Source organism: Paramisgurnus dabryanus, chromosome 21 (assembly GCF_030506205.2).
Source record: "Paramisgurnus dabryanus chromosome 21, PD_genome_1.1, whole genome shotgun sequence".
In the NCBI taxonomy this organism is placed as follows: domain Eukaryota; kingdom Metazoa; phylum Chordata; class Actinopteri; order Cypriniformes; family Cobitidae; genus Paramisgurnus; species Paramisgurnus dabryanus.
In genome coordinates, this window is record NC_133357.1 from 22,821,562 (window position 1) to 22,838,736 (window position 17,175).

Below are 17,175 nucleotides of genomic sequence, written 5' to 3' on the forward strand. Positions count from 1 at the left end.
TCAGTGTGATTTTGAGACGGGTTTTGTGGCGATGTGGCAGCCTCCTGTAGAGTCAGAGATGCATTGTGGGTAAAAATGCCCCATATGGACCAAGAGAATTTTACTTCATTGGCTATTTGTATTATCATACATACATTTGTGGTCAATAGAAAAGCGTTTTTTGTGTTTACTAAAAAAGTAGTAAATATAAGATAATAATGTTATATGAAATGGAGGAATAAAGATGATAGAGTAAAATAACATAAGGGATGGATATCTGATGTCAGAGAGCCGAGAGACAAGCGCTTGTGAAATGTCTGACCTGCTTGGCAAACATGTTTTTACAAATTTATTGAGGCAAAAGTCATCAGGGCACAACAGCAGCTATAAATCTCAGAGACTTCATGATTCATTTGTGTCTGATGGCGTAAGACAGACTCATACAGACCCACCTGTTTCTGTCAAGTCTGATACTGAGAGACACTGACAACAATATCCAGGCCTTTTGTTTTGTTTGTCTGTGAGGATGTTGTTGTTCAGAGCTTGAACTGTAAAACCTTAGTGCTTATTGGACTTCATTGAGCCTATAACCCTTGTGAACTTCCCTGTGTGACAACTAGCCCCAGTCACCACTGTAGTGCATGAGTGCCATGATTACCAAACAGATTTATATGATATTACCATAAATACAATTGCACTTGTTGTATTTGCTGTTGTTGTTGATTAAAGGTGTATTGTGTAACTTTTAGGGAGGATCTCTTGAGAGAAATGCAATATAATCTACATAACTATATTATCAGTGGTGTCCTTACATTATGAACTGTATTCTTTTTATTACTTTATAATGAGACGTTTTTATCCACAAACACCAAGGGTCCCCTTACATGGAAGTCGCCATCATGTTTCTACAGTAGCCCTAAACGGACAAACTGTTTGTTCCTGTGCCAAATATATTTAGCTGCCTGTGGGCCAACGTAGTGACGATGACGTTTTGTCCTGTCGTGGCTACTGTAGCTTCTCTATGCATTTCGAAAGGGAGGAGTGAGCTGTGGACTGAGCCATCTGCCACTAAAAATCTACATAGTGGACCTTTAAGTCACATTTTAAACAGGTCGGCTATCTGGCTGTAAAGGGGTCATATGATGCGATTTCATGTTTTCCTTTGTCTTTGGAGTATTGAAATCTGTTAATGGAAGATCGGTAAAGATTAAAGATAATCTTTCTAACATTAAAGGCTCATCCACTCCTTCCTAAAACGCCTCATTTAAACAGGCCCCCACATATATGCGTCACTGTGTGGAAAGTTTGCATAACACCGCCCAAATGTACACGCAAAGAAATGCGGCGTAACATTTGTTCTCACTTTAGTATTATTATTGCCACCACCGCCATGTCATGGAGATGCTGTGCTTTGGGAGCTGATGTGCTTTGGGATATGGTACACTGAAAAAAAATTATTCATTCAATTTACTAAATTTTTTAAGGTAAGTGGTTGCAATTTAAGCTATATTTTTTTTTAAAAAAGTTTTAATTTTTATTTGTTTTTTCTAATTTTGTTTAAATGTAGCTTAAATAAATGGATTGCAACCACTTACCATAAAAAAAAAGTAAATTGAATGAATTGAATATAATTTTTTCAGTGTAAGGGGCGTAACATTTCCGTCACACGCTTGAGGTATTCAGCCAGTCACAATGCACTGGATAGCTGGCCAATCAGAGCACACTGCGCTTTTCAGAATGATGAGCTTTGTAAAATTCAAAGCATTTTTTGAACCTCAACTCATACCCTGCCAGCCTTGTTTTTTTTAGTAGCCCGCCAACAATTTTTTTTTTAACAAAAGTTTCACAAAATTCCGAAATTTTTCTTCTAAAAATATATAAACATGCAATTCAAATGAAAGAACAGGCCCTCTGCTTTCAAACAAACAAAACAGGAAAAAAAACGTTTCATCCTATCTACAGTATTTTTTTTCTCTGATTGTAAACTCTTAAATATATTTTTTATTAAAAAAAAGAAAAAAATAGCAAAAAGCTGAAATAATTGCATTTTTGTGAAGAAATTTTGTTAGAGATCAGATTCAGAATTATTCTCAAAACATTCATGTAAAATTAGTAAATAATATTTTTGCTTCCGTTTTTTTATAAATTGGGTAAGTGGATAATCGCGATATTACAGATCAAAATAAAAACTTATCAGGAACACATTTTTTTTATTCAAATGTTTTCTCTTAATTGACAAGATAACCCGTCAATGGCGGGGAAAGAGTTAAACCGCGTAAACACATTGCATTACGCCAAATACACAAAATGTGCTTTTTAGCAATGTCATATAACCCCTTTTAATTTGACTGTTTACTGTTTTATTTTGCCATAATTTTGCACGTTTAGATATCTATCTAGAATTTGTGTATAATTATTACGGTATTTTCTCAATATATCAAATGAGTTTGAACAAGGCACGCCAGTGTCAAAGCTGTTTTTTCATAATTTCAATATGCAAATAATATAGATGTGCCTGTTTCATGTGCCAAATAAATTTGGCTGCCTGTAAGCCATCAATATTAACAAAGCTTCAGATGTGTACACCTAAGGGGAGTCCTATCAGGACACATCATTAAACTTTGTTGAACTGTGCCAGTACATTTGAGTTAAGAACATGTAAGAACAAAGTCTGTGAAAACCCAGCTAAAATATTTTATTGTGATTTACTAAATAAAATCATCCTACATAATGTAAAAAACAGTAACCTTGATATCTTTAACACTGACTAAGATCAAGATTAAAATCAATGAATGAGATCAAACTTTGATGCTCCAGATCTCACCATTACTTAGTGTAGATTATGAGACTTCAGCCTTAAGTAAAATGCTATTTAGGTTGTTTGACTCACAATCTTGTAAACCCAAGATTGAAGACCTCATGGTTTCAAATACAAGAGCGTGTTTCCCATATAACATTCATTTCCCTGAATGTGTGAGTAATGTCTGTAAAGAGCCCTGAAGTGTGTGTGGCTTTTGTCTCCCAGGCTCGAGTTCAACTCATTGCAAACTCCCTCACCTGTTTGCAGTAAATCTGCCCTTGTGGATCTGAATTTCAGACCCCTGTAACAGTCTAATAGTTGTTCAGCCAAAAAATGACTCACGTTTCCAACCAAAAACAAGGGTGGGAAACTGGCGTCAAGTTTTGAGTGTCTTCTCTTAAATGGAATAGATAACAGATCACACTGTTGTGTAATTCATAAAGATCGGTGTGTTTTAGCCAATGAGCGTAGCTGTATCTGTTTCATTTCAATATATACTATCAGAAGAAATGGTCCCAAGCGGTCACTGAGGCAATACCCTTTGAAAAGGTCCTCATATGTGCTATTTAGATAGAGATATATACATGTGATGTACTACAATCAGCTTTATAGGTGCAAACTGTACTTTTTAAAAGGGACCATTTTTTCTCACAATGTAGATGTGGAGTGTAATTTCATCTAGCGAATCATGCATGTCAGATACTGTTGGTGCAGAAACGTTCTTGGTTGGTTTTCGGCCAGTTTGTCAGATCATAGTTCAACTTCTCGCCACGCAACTATGAGGAAACATTCATTTATTGCATGCATCTCACTTTAAAGGTTTACGTCCAGCGTGACATTGATTATCTCTATGAGTCATTATAGCAGGAGTTCACTGTAAGATTAGAAACTCTGTCCTGATCTGAGTCAACTTGTAGCTACTTGCACTTCACTTACGTATGAGTTAAATTTGTTTGATCTTGTGTTGGTAACTGGATCTGTTGAGAGCGTTGGTTAACAATTTTCCGTGTATTTTTTCTCTGATTCAGGATGAGCCATACATAAGCGCTCTATAAATCATACAGTGACGGCATAACTTGCAGAAATTGTTCATTTGATGGCAACAAAACAGATTCTCTACTAAATTTGCATCCTTTTACTGGCAGTAAACCTGTTTTATTATTATCCTTTGGCAGATATCTGCCACCATTGCAACTATATGCTACTGTTGGAAAACACTAAATAATATATAATACTATTAATTTATTAAAAAGTATAAAATAAAAAATGTAATAAAAGAATAAAAAGAATCAAACCTATAACTAAATTATTATTTACATTATTTAACAAAAATATTTGATTGACAGCATAAACATATACAGTACTGTGCAAAAGTCTTAGGCCACCATGCCACCACCAGATTTGTTGTTTTTCCAATGTTATAGTGATCATATATAATTATTTCTCAGTCTCTTTAATATAATACAACCATAAAATACAGAAAATGTGTATATAGTATTAAAAACTATATAAAAGTATAAGCTGAAGTGTCAAGTACACTCTCAGAAATAAAGGTCCTTTGTACCCAAAGAGTGCCTATTCTTACTTTGAACTTCCAATATGTACCTTTAAAGGTACATATTTGTACCTAAATGGTACATTTTAGGATCTTTTTTAAAGGGTACTGCCCCAGTGACAGCTTTGTACCATTATTTTTGACAGTGTATTTAAGTTTCCCAGACAGGGTTTAGATTAATCCAGGAATAGGCCTTAGTTATTTAAGGACATTTACATTTACGTTTAGTTGCAAACCTACCTTACAAAAAATATACTTTTACTGATTTTGAGAAAAACTATGCCATTGATGTATTTTAAGATATGTCAGTGCAAGATGTTTAAAATGAATGCAGCTCAAACATGCATTTTAGTCTGGGACTAGGATAAGCCCTGTCCATGAAACCATTTCCATTATGTATTATTTGTCAAATATTACATATATAAAACCATTTATTATCACGTATCATTGCTAACATATACACAATAATTTTGCTGTAACTAATAATTTAAAAAAATTATAAAAACTAATAATAATAAAAAACTAATCATTTAACTGTAAAACCTATAATTTATAACAACTTTATTTTATGACATAGCCTTGTATTTTTTGTAAAGCAGCTTTGAAACAATAAGCATTGTGAAGAGGAATATACAAATAAATTTGATTTAAATATTACCCAGCAAGCAATTTTGCATTTAAAATACATCTAATAGCCATCCAAACACAGCTTAGACAGAGGTCTAGGCTAAAACCAGACAAAATTTGGTCTGCCATAGCCCAAAAATAAATGCAATAAATAAATAAATGAAATCAAACAATTTGCAATCACTGTTGACTTTGCTTACATGAGGGTGTATCATACATTTTATTATTTTGGCAAATAAAAATGACATGTAACCAAATTCAAGTTTATTTGGCTACTCATAGCCAGATATTGCGTCTATATAGTTAACCTAGACAGGGAAATGACATCTATTGGTTACTGGGTATATTTTGTAAATTATATTACAAAAAATACACACACACACAAAGTCTTTCATACTATGTTTGACCATAACACCATAGAAAATAAGTAATTGGGCATAAAGATGTCTTTCTTTAAAAAAACCCCAGTCTAAAATCCTTATACTTTGATACAAGTCACAAGATACAAATTCACAAGAATGAAACTATCTCCCCTTCGGCTCTTTGCATTCTGGGAAAGCAAAACACACTTAATTATCAGGAACTCCGAATTATTAGGACACTTAGCGGCTTTCCCACATGAGCTCTGTCAATGGTCAGTAATGTCTGTATTTATTGTTTTGACAGGTCTACCCATCAGCACTTATGCTAAGTACTGCTACCGTAAACTGCAGAAAGTGGCCATCACTGGAGGCAAGAAGGTAAGGGGCGGCAAATCAAATCCATTAACATTAACCTATGATCTAAATCCAGTGTTGTTGACATGTAATAGGCTGGTATGGATTAAAGTGCACCTATTATGCCCATTTTAACAAGATTTAATATAAGTCTCAGGTGTGTCTAGAACGTATCTGTGAAGTTTCAGGTTAAAATACCCCACAGATCATTTATTATAGCATGTCCAAAATGTGTGTACCTTTAAATGCAAATGAGCTACAGCTCCTCCCTCCCTTACTAGCAGACAGTGAAGCTTTCAGTTAAAATAGATCTGATTTCTATCAATACAGTCTGGGACAATAGTATCTTTAACCACATTAGTGCTACAATGCTACACATTTAGAAAAGCTTTTGGGTTAAATTAAACAGTCAGTCAGTGGCCATGGGCGGGGCTTTATCAGTGTGATGTCACATGAACAAGATAATCAAAAACTATTTCTAATGAGACATTTCATTGTAGGGTTGTTGTGTTCACGCACTGCCAATACACATTTATGTTCAAACATCTTTTAAAAGTGGATTTTGTATAATATGGTCCCTTTAAAGGTGCAGTGTGTAATTTTTAGACAGAAATGCTCAATAATATACAAAGCTGTATTATCAGTGGTGTATAAAGACCTTTCATAATGAACCGTTGTGTGTTTATTACATAAGAATGAGATGTTTTTATCTACATATACAGAGGCTCCCCTTACATGAGAGTTTTCATTTTGTGCCGCCATGTTTCTACAGAAGCCCTTAATGGACAAACGTTTTTTACTAAGTTGTCTCCGATGACATGTTTGTCCGGTGGCCAATACTGTAGCTTCTCTATGTGATTAAAGGTAACATAGAATGATTGAACGGGGTATTTATCCTTGTTACGTGATGTGAAATGTAGACAAATTTTTTTGTTTGGGTCTGTAATGCCTTAGAAGCTTCCTAAAAACCTCTCTCAGATAGCTCTATTAGGGTGGGGGATTTTAAACAAGTGGTTTTGCACCTATTTGGCTCCCCCTACTGGCTTAACTTGCAATCTCATTACTGATTGGCTGACTTTGCTGCCACTCAAAAAATGTAGGCAATTATTTTAAAGTGGAGGGGCAGTGAGATGCCTGTGATGTTATAAGCATCAGTTTTTCAGATTGGGCCGTTTTCTGGCTGACATTTCTAAAAGAGGAATTTCTATGAGACTGAGATGTTCAGCATGTCTAGCACTTTTTGTATGTTTGTGAATGCGGGTAGACTACCATTATTCAACAAAGACAAGGTAAAAATGTTTTTTTTATTCTCTGTCCCCTTTAAAAAATGAGGGGTAAGCAGTGGACTGAGCCGTTGGTTGCAATTCACCAGCACATCACCACTAGATGCAGCTAAAATTTACACACTGCACCTTTAACCCTTTCCCTTCCATTGATGAGTTATCTCTTCAATCAAGAGAAAACACTTCTCTGCCAATGATGAGTTTGTATGGCAATCCATATTTTCGCTATTAACCAGGTGGCGGTCTTACCCAACTTATAAAACACTAAAGCACCCACTGACTTAAAAATAGTAAAAAACTCTGTGTATGTTTTGATTATTGTTCTGAGTCTGATTTCTAACAAAAGTCCTTCACAAAAATGCAATTATCTCAGCTTTTTGCTCAAAATGTGGTATTTTTTTAAAAAGTTTTGTTGTTTTTTAAAGCAGAGGGTCTTTTCTTTTATTTGATATATTGTATGTTTATATATTTAAAGAAGAACATTTCCTGGAAGGCATTAAACTTTTTGTGAAAATCATAAAAAATGCTGGCGCTGGGTGGCAACTTTTTTTAAACGCTGGTGGGGAAAGAGTTAATATGATAACAGTGGATTTAAATAAATTTGATGTAAAATGTTTGAGCTCATATTGAAATCTTTAAATCTAGGCTCAGTTTGTGACATTGTTGAAATCTCATCTGAAACTTTAACGGAGACATTTCGGCAAAATCTGTGATTCTTCTTTTCAGGAGAAACATCTTAGATGCAGATTTTGAGACCATTTGGTCTTCATTTAATCTCATTGTTGTCTATGAGATAAATTGAGATATTAAAGAGATCTCATCTGTGATTTTTCTTTCTTATGCACTCGACATTTGTAGTGCATATAACACATTTTAGCCGGACACATGGAAGCTGGAGGATCCCATCACGTCATGACTAATGATAATTGAAAACACGCAGTTTTCCCTTGGAGTAATGTTTATTTATAGATGCCAGCAGTGCTGTGAGATCGTACCCAGGAGTCTCCGAATAGTCAAAAGAAGCAGTATATAGTGTAGCCGTCTATAATCGGTCACATCTGTTAGCAATCACAGCACCAGACTTTAAGGGACGCACCATGAGAAGTACTAATCCACTAACCCAAACTAAGGAGAAAAGGTTACAACAACCCTCCAGGGCCCTCTTAAACCCGTACACGAGTTACATGACAAACATCACCAGTAACATCACTGGCATTGGTTCGTTCACCAGTCCCGCCCTGTAATCAGACGTCCCACCACTGTCTCCTAAAGTTTTACCGGGGGTTACACCACACAGTTATGCATCATCTCGCTCATTCCTGGTATTCCATATTGTGTTCAGATGGTGTTTGTGGTGAGATAATGCATGTTTTTTTTGTGCATTTCTTATCCGTAGGGTTTGAGAAAGCCCACTCTGGAAGAGATCGATCACGGGCGAAACGCCATCGTGACCCCGTCTATGTTCGGCAGTGCTCTGGAGGAGATCATGGAAAGGCAGAGCGGACGCTTTCCAGACAGAAAACTGCCCTGGGTGCAGGTGCAGCTCTCTCAGTGCGTACTGGCCCTGGGTGGAGCCCAAACTGAGGGCATCTTCAGGTAAGACAAAAAGTGGTCCTGTCATAACAGGAAGAATATTGAGCACTTCATAACTCATATGAGGTTAAGGGGGCGTTTTAATTGGATTAATTACTAAAACACATGCCTATACCCAAGTATGAAGATTTATGAATTTCCCATCTAAACATGCACACACCTTTTCTGAACTTCCTCAAATCGCCTGCACATGGAAACAGATCCAGAGCGAATATGAGAGTTGTATTGATCTAGGTGGTCTCTTAAAATATTTTTAAAAAAATTAGAAAATGAGAATGAGAATGATTTGACATACTCATCCCTTCCTATTTTTTTTGTTTTTATGACATCCCTCTTTGTCCTTGATGGAGGTTAGGATTCTTCCCGACGGTTTATTTATTTTATATCTTCCCCTTGTTGCCAGCATGTATCCTGACAGTAATGAATCCCTTTTTTTAGAGATTTTATTACCTTTGAGTACAAGATTCTTCCTGTACACATTGTAATTGTCTTTTGTTTACTCCGAGTCAATCCCCATGTGTGCGGTATTCAACACGCTCGAAAACAAACATGCAATCTGAGTGGGAAACTCTCATAAAGTACAGTGAATGTAACATTGCAAAGTATGGTATATTGGCCCCACCTTGTGGTTAAGTGTAACAGTACATGAAATGAAGTAAATAACATTAAGAATTGTGGCTGGTGACTTCTTTTTCGAGGGTGCACGATGCGAAGCTCGTCACAACATGTATTTAGCCCATCATGTCAAAATATGTGTTTGGTGCATCATGTGCATCATGCATTTTGTTAAAATATGTGCTTGCTGCAGATGCTTAAAAGGGGTTTATGGTAAAAGAGACGCTTGTGTTTCCCAGATACTCACTTAATCTCATGTGAGTTTAGTGTTAAGTGAGTCTCTTGCGAGTATTTTGGGAATGTGAGTGTTTTTTTATCATAAACCCTTTCGGCGTGTGTGCGGCAGGTACGTATTTTTTCAAAAGGCATGATGCACATGGTTCACATGACGCAATGAACACATATTTAGAATTTGCGCCTTAAAAAATAAGTTTAACAATCTAGTGTTGTTATCTTGTAGAGTACCGGGGGACATTGATGAGGTCAACGCTCTAAAGCTACAGGTCGACCAGTGGAAAATCCCGGAAAACCTCTCAGATCCCAACGTCCCAGGTGAGAACATAAATATGATGTGAAACGTGGTTAGCATATATAACATATGAGATCAGTATAGGAGATTTGTGGCTTTCCATATCTGTTTGCCTTGTTGTTACCTATATGCTCGTGCATTTCGTTAAGTTAACTTGTATCCTAAAAACTTTGATTATCATTTTTTTAACTTGTAATCCTTGCAAAAAAATTACTAGGCTACTGTAATATCTACTGTAAGATCCATATTGTACAGTACTTGCCAAAAGTTATGTCCGTGGAATTTTTTTTTACAATATTTGCTTTTAATGCAACCTCAGGTTAGATTTAACAAAACACTAAAACTTTAACTGTGCGTTCATACCAGACGCGAACGAAGTGAATAAATCCAGCTATTCGCTCGTAGTTGGACACTCTAACATTTTGAGTTAACTCGCGTCATTCGCGCGTGAAATTTGTGTCATTTGCGTATGAAATTCAGAGACAAATTGCTCAATTTGCCAGCTTAAGCTAGCTTGTAGTCTCTCTCTCTCTCTCTCTCTCTCTCTCTCTCTCTCTCTCTCTCTCTCTTTCTCTCTCTCTCTCTCTCTCTCTCTCTATATATATATATATATATGTATATGTGTATATAATTATATATAGATTTATATATATGTATATACAGTCTTGTTCAAAATAATAGCAGTATCATAACCAGAATAATCAAGGTTTTTAGTATATTTTTTATTGCTACGTGGCAAACAAGTTACCAGTAGGTTCAGTAGATTCTCAGAAAACAAACAAGACCCAGCATTCATGATATGCACGCTCTTAAGGCTGTGCAATTGGGCAATTAGTTGAAAGGGTTGTGTTCAAAAAAATAGCAGTGTGGCATTCAATCACTGAGAAATCAATTTTGTGAAGAAACAGGTGTGAATCAGGTGGCCCCTATTTAAGGATGAAGCCAACACTTGTTGAACATGCATTTGAAAGCTGAGGAAAATGGGTCGTTCAAGACATTGTTCAGAAGAACAGCGTACTTTGATTAAAAAGTTGATTGGAGAGGGGAAAACCTATAAAGAGGTGCAAAAAATGATAGGCTGTTCAGCTAAAATGATCTCCAATGCCTTAAAATGGAGAGCAAAACCAGAGAGACGTGGAAGAAAACGGAAGACAACCATCAAAATGGATAGAAGAATAACCAGAATGGCAAAGGCTCAGCCAATGATCACCTCCAGGATGATCAAAGACAGTCTGGAGTTACCTGTAAGTACTGTGACAGTTAGAAGACGTCTGTGTGAAGCTAATCTATTTTCAAGAATCCCCCGCAAAGTCCCTCTGTTAAAAAAAAAAAGGCATGTGCAGAAGAGGTTACAATTTGCCAAAGAACACATCAACTGGCCTAAAGAGAAATGGAGGAACATTTTGTGGACTGATGAGAGTAAAATTGTTCTTTTTGGGTCCAAGGGCCACAGGCAGTTTGTGAGACGACCCCCAAACTCTGAATTCAAGCCACAGTACACAGTGAAGACAGTGAAGCATGGAGCATGATATGGGAATGATATGGGACACCTACTATGGTGTTGGGCCTATTTATCGCATACCAGTGATCATGGATCAGTTTGCATATGTTAAAATACTTGAAGAGGTCATGTTGCCCTATGCTGAAGAGGACATGCCCTTGAAATGGTTGTTTCAACAAGACAATGACCCAAAACACACTAGTAAACGGGCAAAGTCTTGGTTCCAAACCAACAAAATTAATGTTATGGAGTGGCCAGCCCAATCTCCAGACCTTAATCCAATTGAGAACTTGTGGGGTGATATCAAAAATGCTGTTTCTGAAGCAAAACCAAGAAATGTGAATGAATTGTTAAAGAATCATGGAGTGGAATAACAGCTGAGAGGTGCCACAAGTTGGTTGACTCCATGCCACACAGATGTCAAGCAGTTTTAAAAAACTGTGGTCATACAACTAAATATTAGTTTAGTGATTCACAGGATTGCTAAATCCCAGAAAAAAAATGTTTGTACAAAATAGTTTTGAGTTTGTACAGTCAAAGGTAGACACTGCTATTTTTTTGAACACACCCCTTTCAACTAATTGCCCAATTGCACAGCCTTAAGAGCGTGCATATCATGAATGCTGGGTCTTGTTTGTTTTCTGAGAATCTACTGAACCTACTGGTAACTTGTTTGCCACGTAGCAATAAAAAATATACTAAAAACCTTGATTATTCTGGTTAGTCACATTGTACTGCTATTATTTTGAACAAGACTGTATATATATATATAATTGAGTAAAGAGCGTTTTTTACAACTTGTCCGACCTCCTCACTTTCTTCCAAGCAAGATCGTTTTTATTCCTGTTTCTGTAAAAGTACAAAGATGTGTCGCACAGCTCCGGGTGTCCACATACAGCCACAATGATTTTGTCCTCCATTGTTGTTTCGTATTTCTGCCTCCACTCGCTACGTCGTAATCACGTAACTATAAGAGCAAGCTCCTGATTGGTTAACACGGGCGAATATCTCCACAGTTCAGATTTTTTAACTCGCATGTCAAAAAATAAAAAGCTCAATTCACGGCGTGTCATTTATGCAAATCGCTTCATTCGCTGCGCCTCATTCGCAGAATCACGCCGCATGATCTCTAGCTCGTTTTTGCATTGACTTAACATGTAAATCACTTATTTGCATTTGGTATGAACGCACCATAAGGTCAAGGAGCCCTTAATGGGTAGAGAGAAGGGGACCCCCAGTACATGTAACAAATTAAGACTGGATTTTTATACTTTGTAAAGATTGTTATGTTACAAAGATATTAAAATAATCATTATTTGGTGTACACATACTGTTAACATACTACATAACATTTTAAATTTCCTGAATAGATTTTAATGTGGGAACCTTCATTTTTAATCCAATTAAATTATTCTTAGAATATTCATGTTTTTTTGCCATTATATAATATTTGATAGGACCTCTGGTAATACCACCAGGGACACCTGAGGGGGCACGAACCCCCAGTTGAAGACCCATGCTTTAAAGGGGACATTTCACAAGACTTTTTAAGATGTAAAATAAATCTTTGGTGTCCCCAGAGTATGTATGTGAGTTTAAGCTCAAAATACCATGTAGATAATTTATTATAGCATTTTAAAATTGTCACTTTGTAGGTGTGTGCAAAAAGTGCAGTTTTTGGGTGTGTCCTTTAAAATGCAAATGAGCTGATCTCTGCACTAAATGGAAGTGCTCTGGTTGGATAGTGCAGATTATTAAGGGGCAGTATTATTATCCCCTTCTGACATCACAAGGGGAGCCAGATTTCAATTATCTATTTTTTAACATGCTTGCAGAGAATGGTTTACCAAAACTAAGTTAGTGGGTTGATCTTTTACACATTTTCTAGGTTGATAGAAGCACTGGGGACCCAATTATAGCACTTAAACATGAAAAAAGTCAGATTTTCATAATATGTCCCCTTTAAGGGATTTATTGGACAAAATAATTTGGTAAAGAAGCAAACCATAGTGTATAAGTGAAACTGGATTTTATTTAAAGAAAAATAAAACATTTCAAAGCATACATTTACTACAATTTTATTGGTTATATATATTTGTTGGTGTTTTTTGAGGTAATATTTTGCAGTTATTGCCCTGACCTGGGGTCTCAATTATAAAACTGTGCTTAGGATCCTTACTAAAAGTGTACGTACGCACAAAAGCCCAAAATATTGATAATCATAATACTACAATTTTGAAAACAGAGCAATGTTCCCTTTATAAGTCACAGATCACCTGCAAGTGTGCGTACATGAATCATTATAGACTTCCATAGTAGGAATAAAAATATATAATGGAATTTAATGGGTACCGTCACCTGTGTGCTTACCATCATTTACCAAAATATTTTCTTAGTCATTTATAACAATACTTCCAAAATATTTTTTCCTACTATGGAAGTCTTACTTCTGTGTGTTTACAATCATTTCTCAAAATATCTTCTTTCGTGTTCATCAGAAAAAAAGAAACTCATACAGGTTTAGAACAACATAAGGATGAGTAAATGCTGAAAGAATTTTCATTTTAAAGTGAAGTATCCCTTTAAGTTTTTTTTTTTATATAGATCACGTTTCAAGCCCCTGGTCTGTCTTTATAAACGTTGCACATGTGTTGTGTAACATCCATACAAAATCTTTAAAGCACTTTTAATAAATATATTTAAACAAATATGTCAATTGTTCAATTCTGGATATCACTACTGTATGGGACTGTGCATATCTGCACAAGAAATGAAATTAATCCAGTAATCCAGTGTAATCTCCTTCTCTCTGTGTTTCAGCATCTCTGTTAAAGTTGTGGTACAGAGAGCTTGAGGAGCCTGTTATTCCTCAGAGCTTTTATACACAGTGTATCAGTCATTATGAAGATCCGGATGCCGCCATCGGTGTGGTTCAGTCCTTACCGGAGCCCAACAGACTTGTGCTCTGCTACTTCATCAACTTTTTACAGGTAAACCCTGACTATCTGAACACAACTCCTGCATAACACTCGCAGTATGAATCTATAAAATCTGTGCGTTTTCCTCCCACCCCAGATCTTTGCCCAGCCAGTGAACGTTAGCAGGACTAAGATGGACGTGAATAATTTGGCAATGGTGATGGCGCCGAACTGCCTGCGCTGTCAGTCGGACGATCCTCGGATAATCTTTGAGAACACGAGGAAAGAGATGTCCTTCCTCCGTATACTCATTGTTCATCTGGACACAAGTTTCATCAGGGGTTTAATCTGAGATATTTGACATCCATCCAGAAGATGATGGGAATCAAGACAAATAAAGACAACTCTTGTTGAGAAAATGACTCTTTTGGAGCTTGTATGAACTGAATCGATTCATAGGATTTGATTTCATGCTGACCTTTTTCTTTTTGGGTTATTAAATAGTGTGGAAAGACATCCTTTAAACAATCCTAATACCATACATGCAATAAGAGTATCTGATTAATTTAATTTGGTATGAGTGCTTATTTAATAGCAGCTGTTTGTAAGCTCGAGTATGAGTAGAGAAAAAATAAACGCTTTGGTTTTGTGTATAAGGCTGAAGCTCAGGAGCGTAAAAACGCAAAGAGGTAAAGCGATATTTCAGTGTTATCTGTAAAGGATGCATAAAGGTCAATGTTTGGGGTCTGGCACCCTTCATGCGTCCTTAGGAGTGGGTTTGGATGAACTCTTTGTTGATGTATAACAATGTGTGTGATGTGCCCGTGTAAACACACAACCATCCATGTTTCCACATTGTCACAGGCCTCAAATGAAAGGTTACCACGAGCCAAAGATTTTCTGGATTCTGCTTTTTCAATCTGTTGCTTACAGTAGTTTCCCAGTCAACCCAACGTTTCCCGTTTGTAAATGCAGGATTGATTTTCCAATGAACCGATTACATCAGTGGGGGCTAAATTTAAAAACAAACCTCAAGAGGGCAATACATTTACCGTCAAATGTCTGCGCTGTTAAAAAAGTATAAACATGTCAACATTTCAATTCCTTTGTTCTGCTGAACACAAAGAAAAATATTTTGAGCAATGTTTGTAACCATACAGTTCTGAAGCACCATTGACTTCCATACTATTTCCAACTATGGAAGTCATTAGTGATTGAAAAATATCTTCCTTTGTGTTCACCGGGACAAAGAAATTTATACAGGTTTAGAATAACTTGAGCGATTTTTGGATGAAATATTCCTTTAAAGGTGCAATAAAATACACATACCTATATTAATGAACTGTATTGTTTGTTTGTTTTTTTTACCTTAGTATGAGCCGTTTTTATCTACATACGCCGTGGGTCCCCTTACATGGTTGTCATCGTCATGTTTCTACAGTAGCCCTAAACGAGCCGTGGACTGAGCCGGTCGTTGCAAATTACAATCTCACCACTAGATGCCGCTAAAAATCTACACAGTGGATCTTTAATGCTTATAATTTGCGGTTACATGAAAACTGCAGCAATGATTATTCACTCAGAACTACTGATTTATCTCTGGTATACAATAAAAAACACATTTCACAAAAATCACACCTGCCTTTGAAGTGATTGGGATTTGGCACAGATGCTTTTGTATATATAGATCCTTGATCTGATGGATTTTTGTGTTTATATGAATGATGAAAATAAATGATCTGTCTGAATTGGGACACTACACTTATCTTTGTTTTACTTCCTTTTTGTTGCACTTGTTTTTTGGTTCTTTTTTTCTTATGGGTCTTCATGATCTTTGCAGGGTCTGATACTCATCCAGCACCTTTACTGTAAATGTCCTTAAAAGATTGTGTATGTGTAAGAGACAGCGGTGGATGGATGAGAGTTGATGTGTGTTTAAATATGCATAGTTTCATGATGACCTCTGAAAGAATAAAGTTTGTAAATTTGTATAATTTTAAAGAAGTTTCCCTCCGATTTTTTAATCGATTCATCTCTGTTTCATTGACTGTGCTTACATGCTGATATTTGTGACATGACCAATATGTCACTTATAGAGGATTAAGATGGAAAAACTTAAACATGCACCTAATTTTTCCAAATTGTAGGCAACAACGTTGGATTAAAACAAAGTTTGCTAGTCTTTACTGCCCTCTTGTGGCCAATGTCAAGAGTCTCATCCAATGTGAACCCTGTAGATTTGAATGAGTTTTAATAGAAAACGTTACGTATAATCGATGAAGTAGGTCTACTGTACGTATCAGGTAGGTGTCGTCCTTTAAAAGCTGATACGTCTGCAAGCACGACCTAAAACAATGCCAATGACTAGTGACTTTAGAAAATGTACTGCCCATTAATATTTTTACCAGTCATGAAACTACTTTTTGCAACTACTTCTACACCAACTAAACATATTTAGGCAACACTTTGCTATAAGGTGCTATTTGTTAACACTTGAAGAGTTTCGTTGCAAAACGAGATAACTCCGTTTTTAAAATTTTTGTCAAAACATGTTTATTACTATGTTATCATGTTATTATTTTTGTTTTATGATGCTACTTAGCTGTATTTTTAAGTTATGAAGGTTTAAATCAAAACAAATCAACTGCAGTTGAATTGATATTAATTGGAATGCACAACCAAAAAACGAGATTTCTGAAAAATTTAAAAAACGGAGTTATCTCGTTTTGCAACGAAACTTTTCTAACTGCATTAGTTAACCTGACAATAAATAATTCTACAACATTTATAAATCTTAGTTAAGATTAATTTTAAAATGTACTTACCATTTTCAACAGTAGTTGATGCAAATAAACAAACCTGAACAGACAACGGACAATGCATTTGTTAATTGTTGTAACATAAAAAAAAAAGATTAACTTATGCTAAACTACATTAACTGGGTTCATGAATAAAACATTAACGTAAGTGTTATTGTCCATTTACTGATTTTTCTAATTTATCTTTTCAAGAACAGCAAACAGACTTATTGACTTAAAAACTTTGAACGCATTTACTTC

General features: G+C 35.9%; 1 protein-coding gene across 4 annotated transcripts in view; it reads left to right on the top strand.

The window, feature by feature from the left end:
- arhgap46b (Rho GTPase activating protein 46b) overlaps window positions 1-16,120 on the top strand; it is a 119,896-nt gene extending 103,776 nt beyond the window's left edge. For all 4 annotated transcript variants that reach the window (XM_065249876.2, XM_065249877.2, XM_065249878.2 and 1 more), the window contains 5 exons: window positions 5,628-5,701; window positions 8,357-8,556; window positions 9,629-9,720; window positions 14,019-14,188; window positions 14,274-16,120. In XM_065249876.2, the coding sequence (XP_065105948.2) occupies window positions 5,628-5,701; window positions 8,357-8,556; window positions 9,629-9,720; window positions 14,019-14,188; window positions 14,274-14,468 (731 nt within the window). In that variant the 3' untranslated portion in view covers window positions 14,469-16,120. The remainder of the gene's footprint in view (window positions 1-5,627; window positions 5,702-8,356; window positions 8,557-9,628; window positions 9,721-14,018; window positions 14,189-14,273) is intronic.
- The last annotated feature ends 1,055 nt before the right edge of the window (window positions 16,121-17,175 follow it).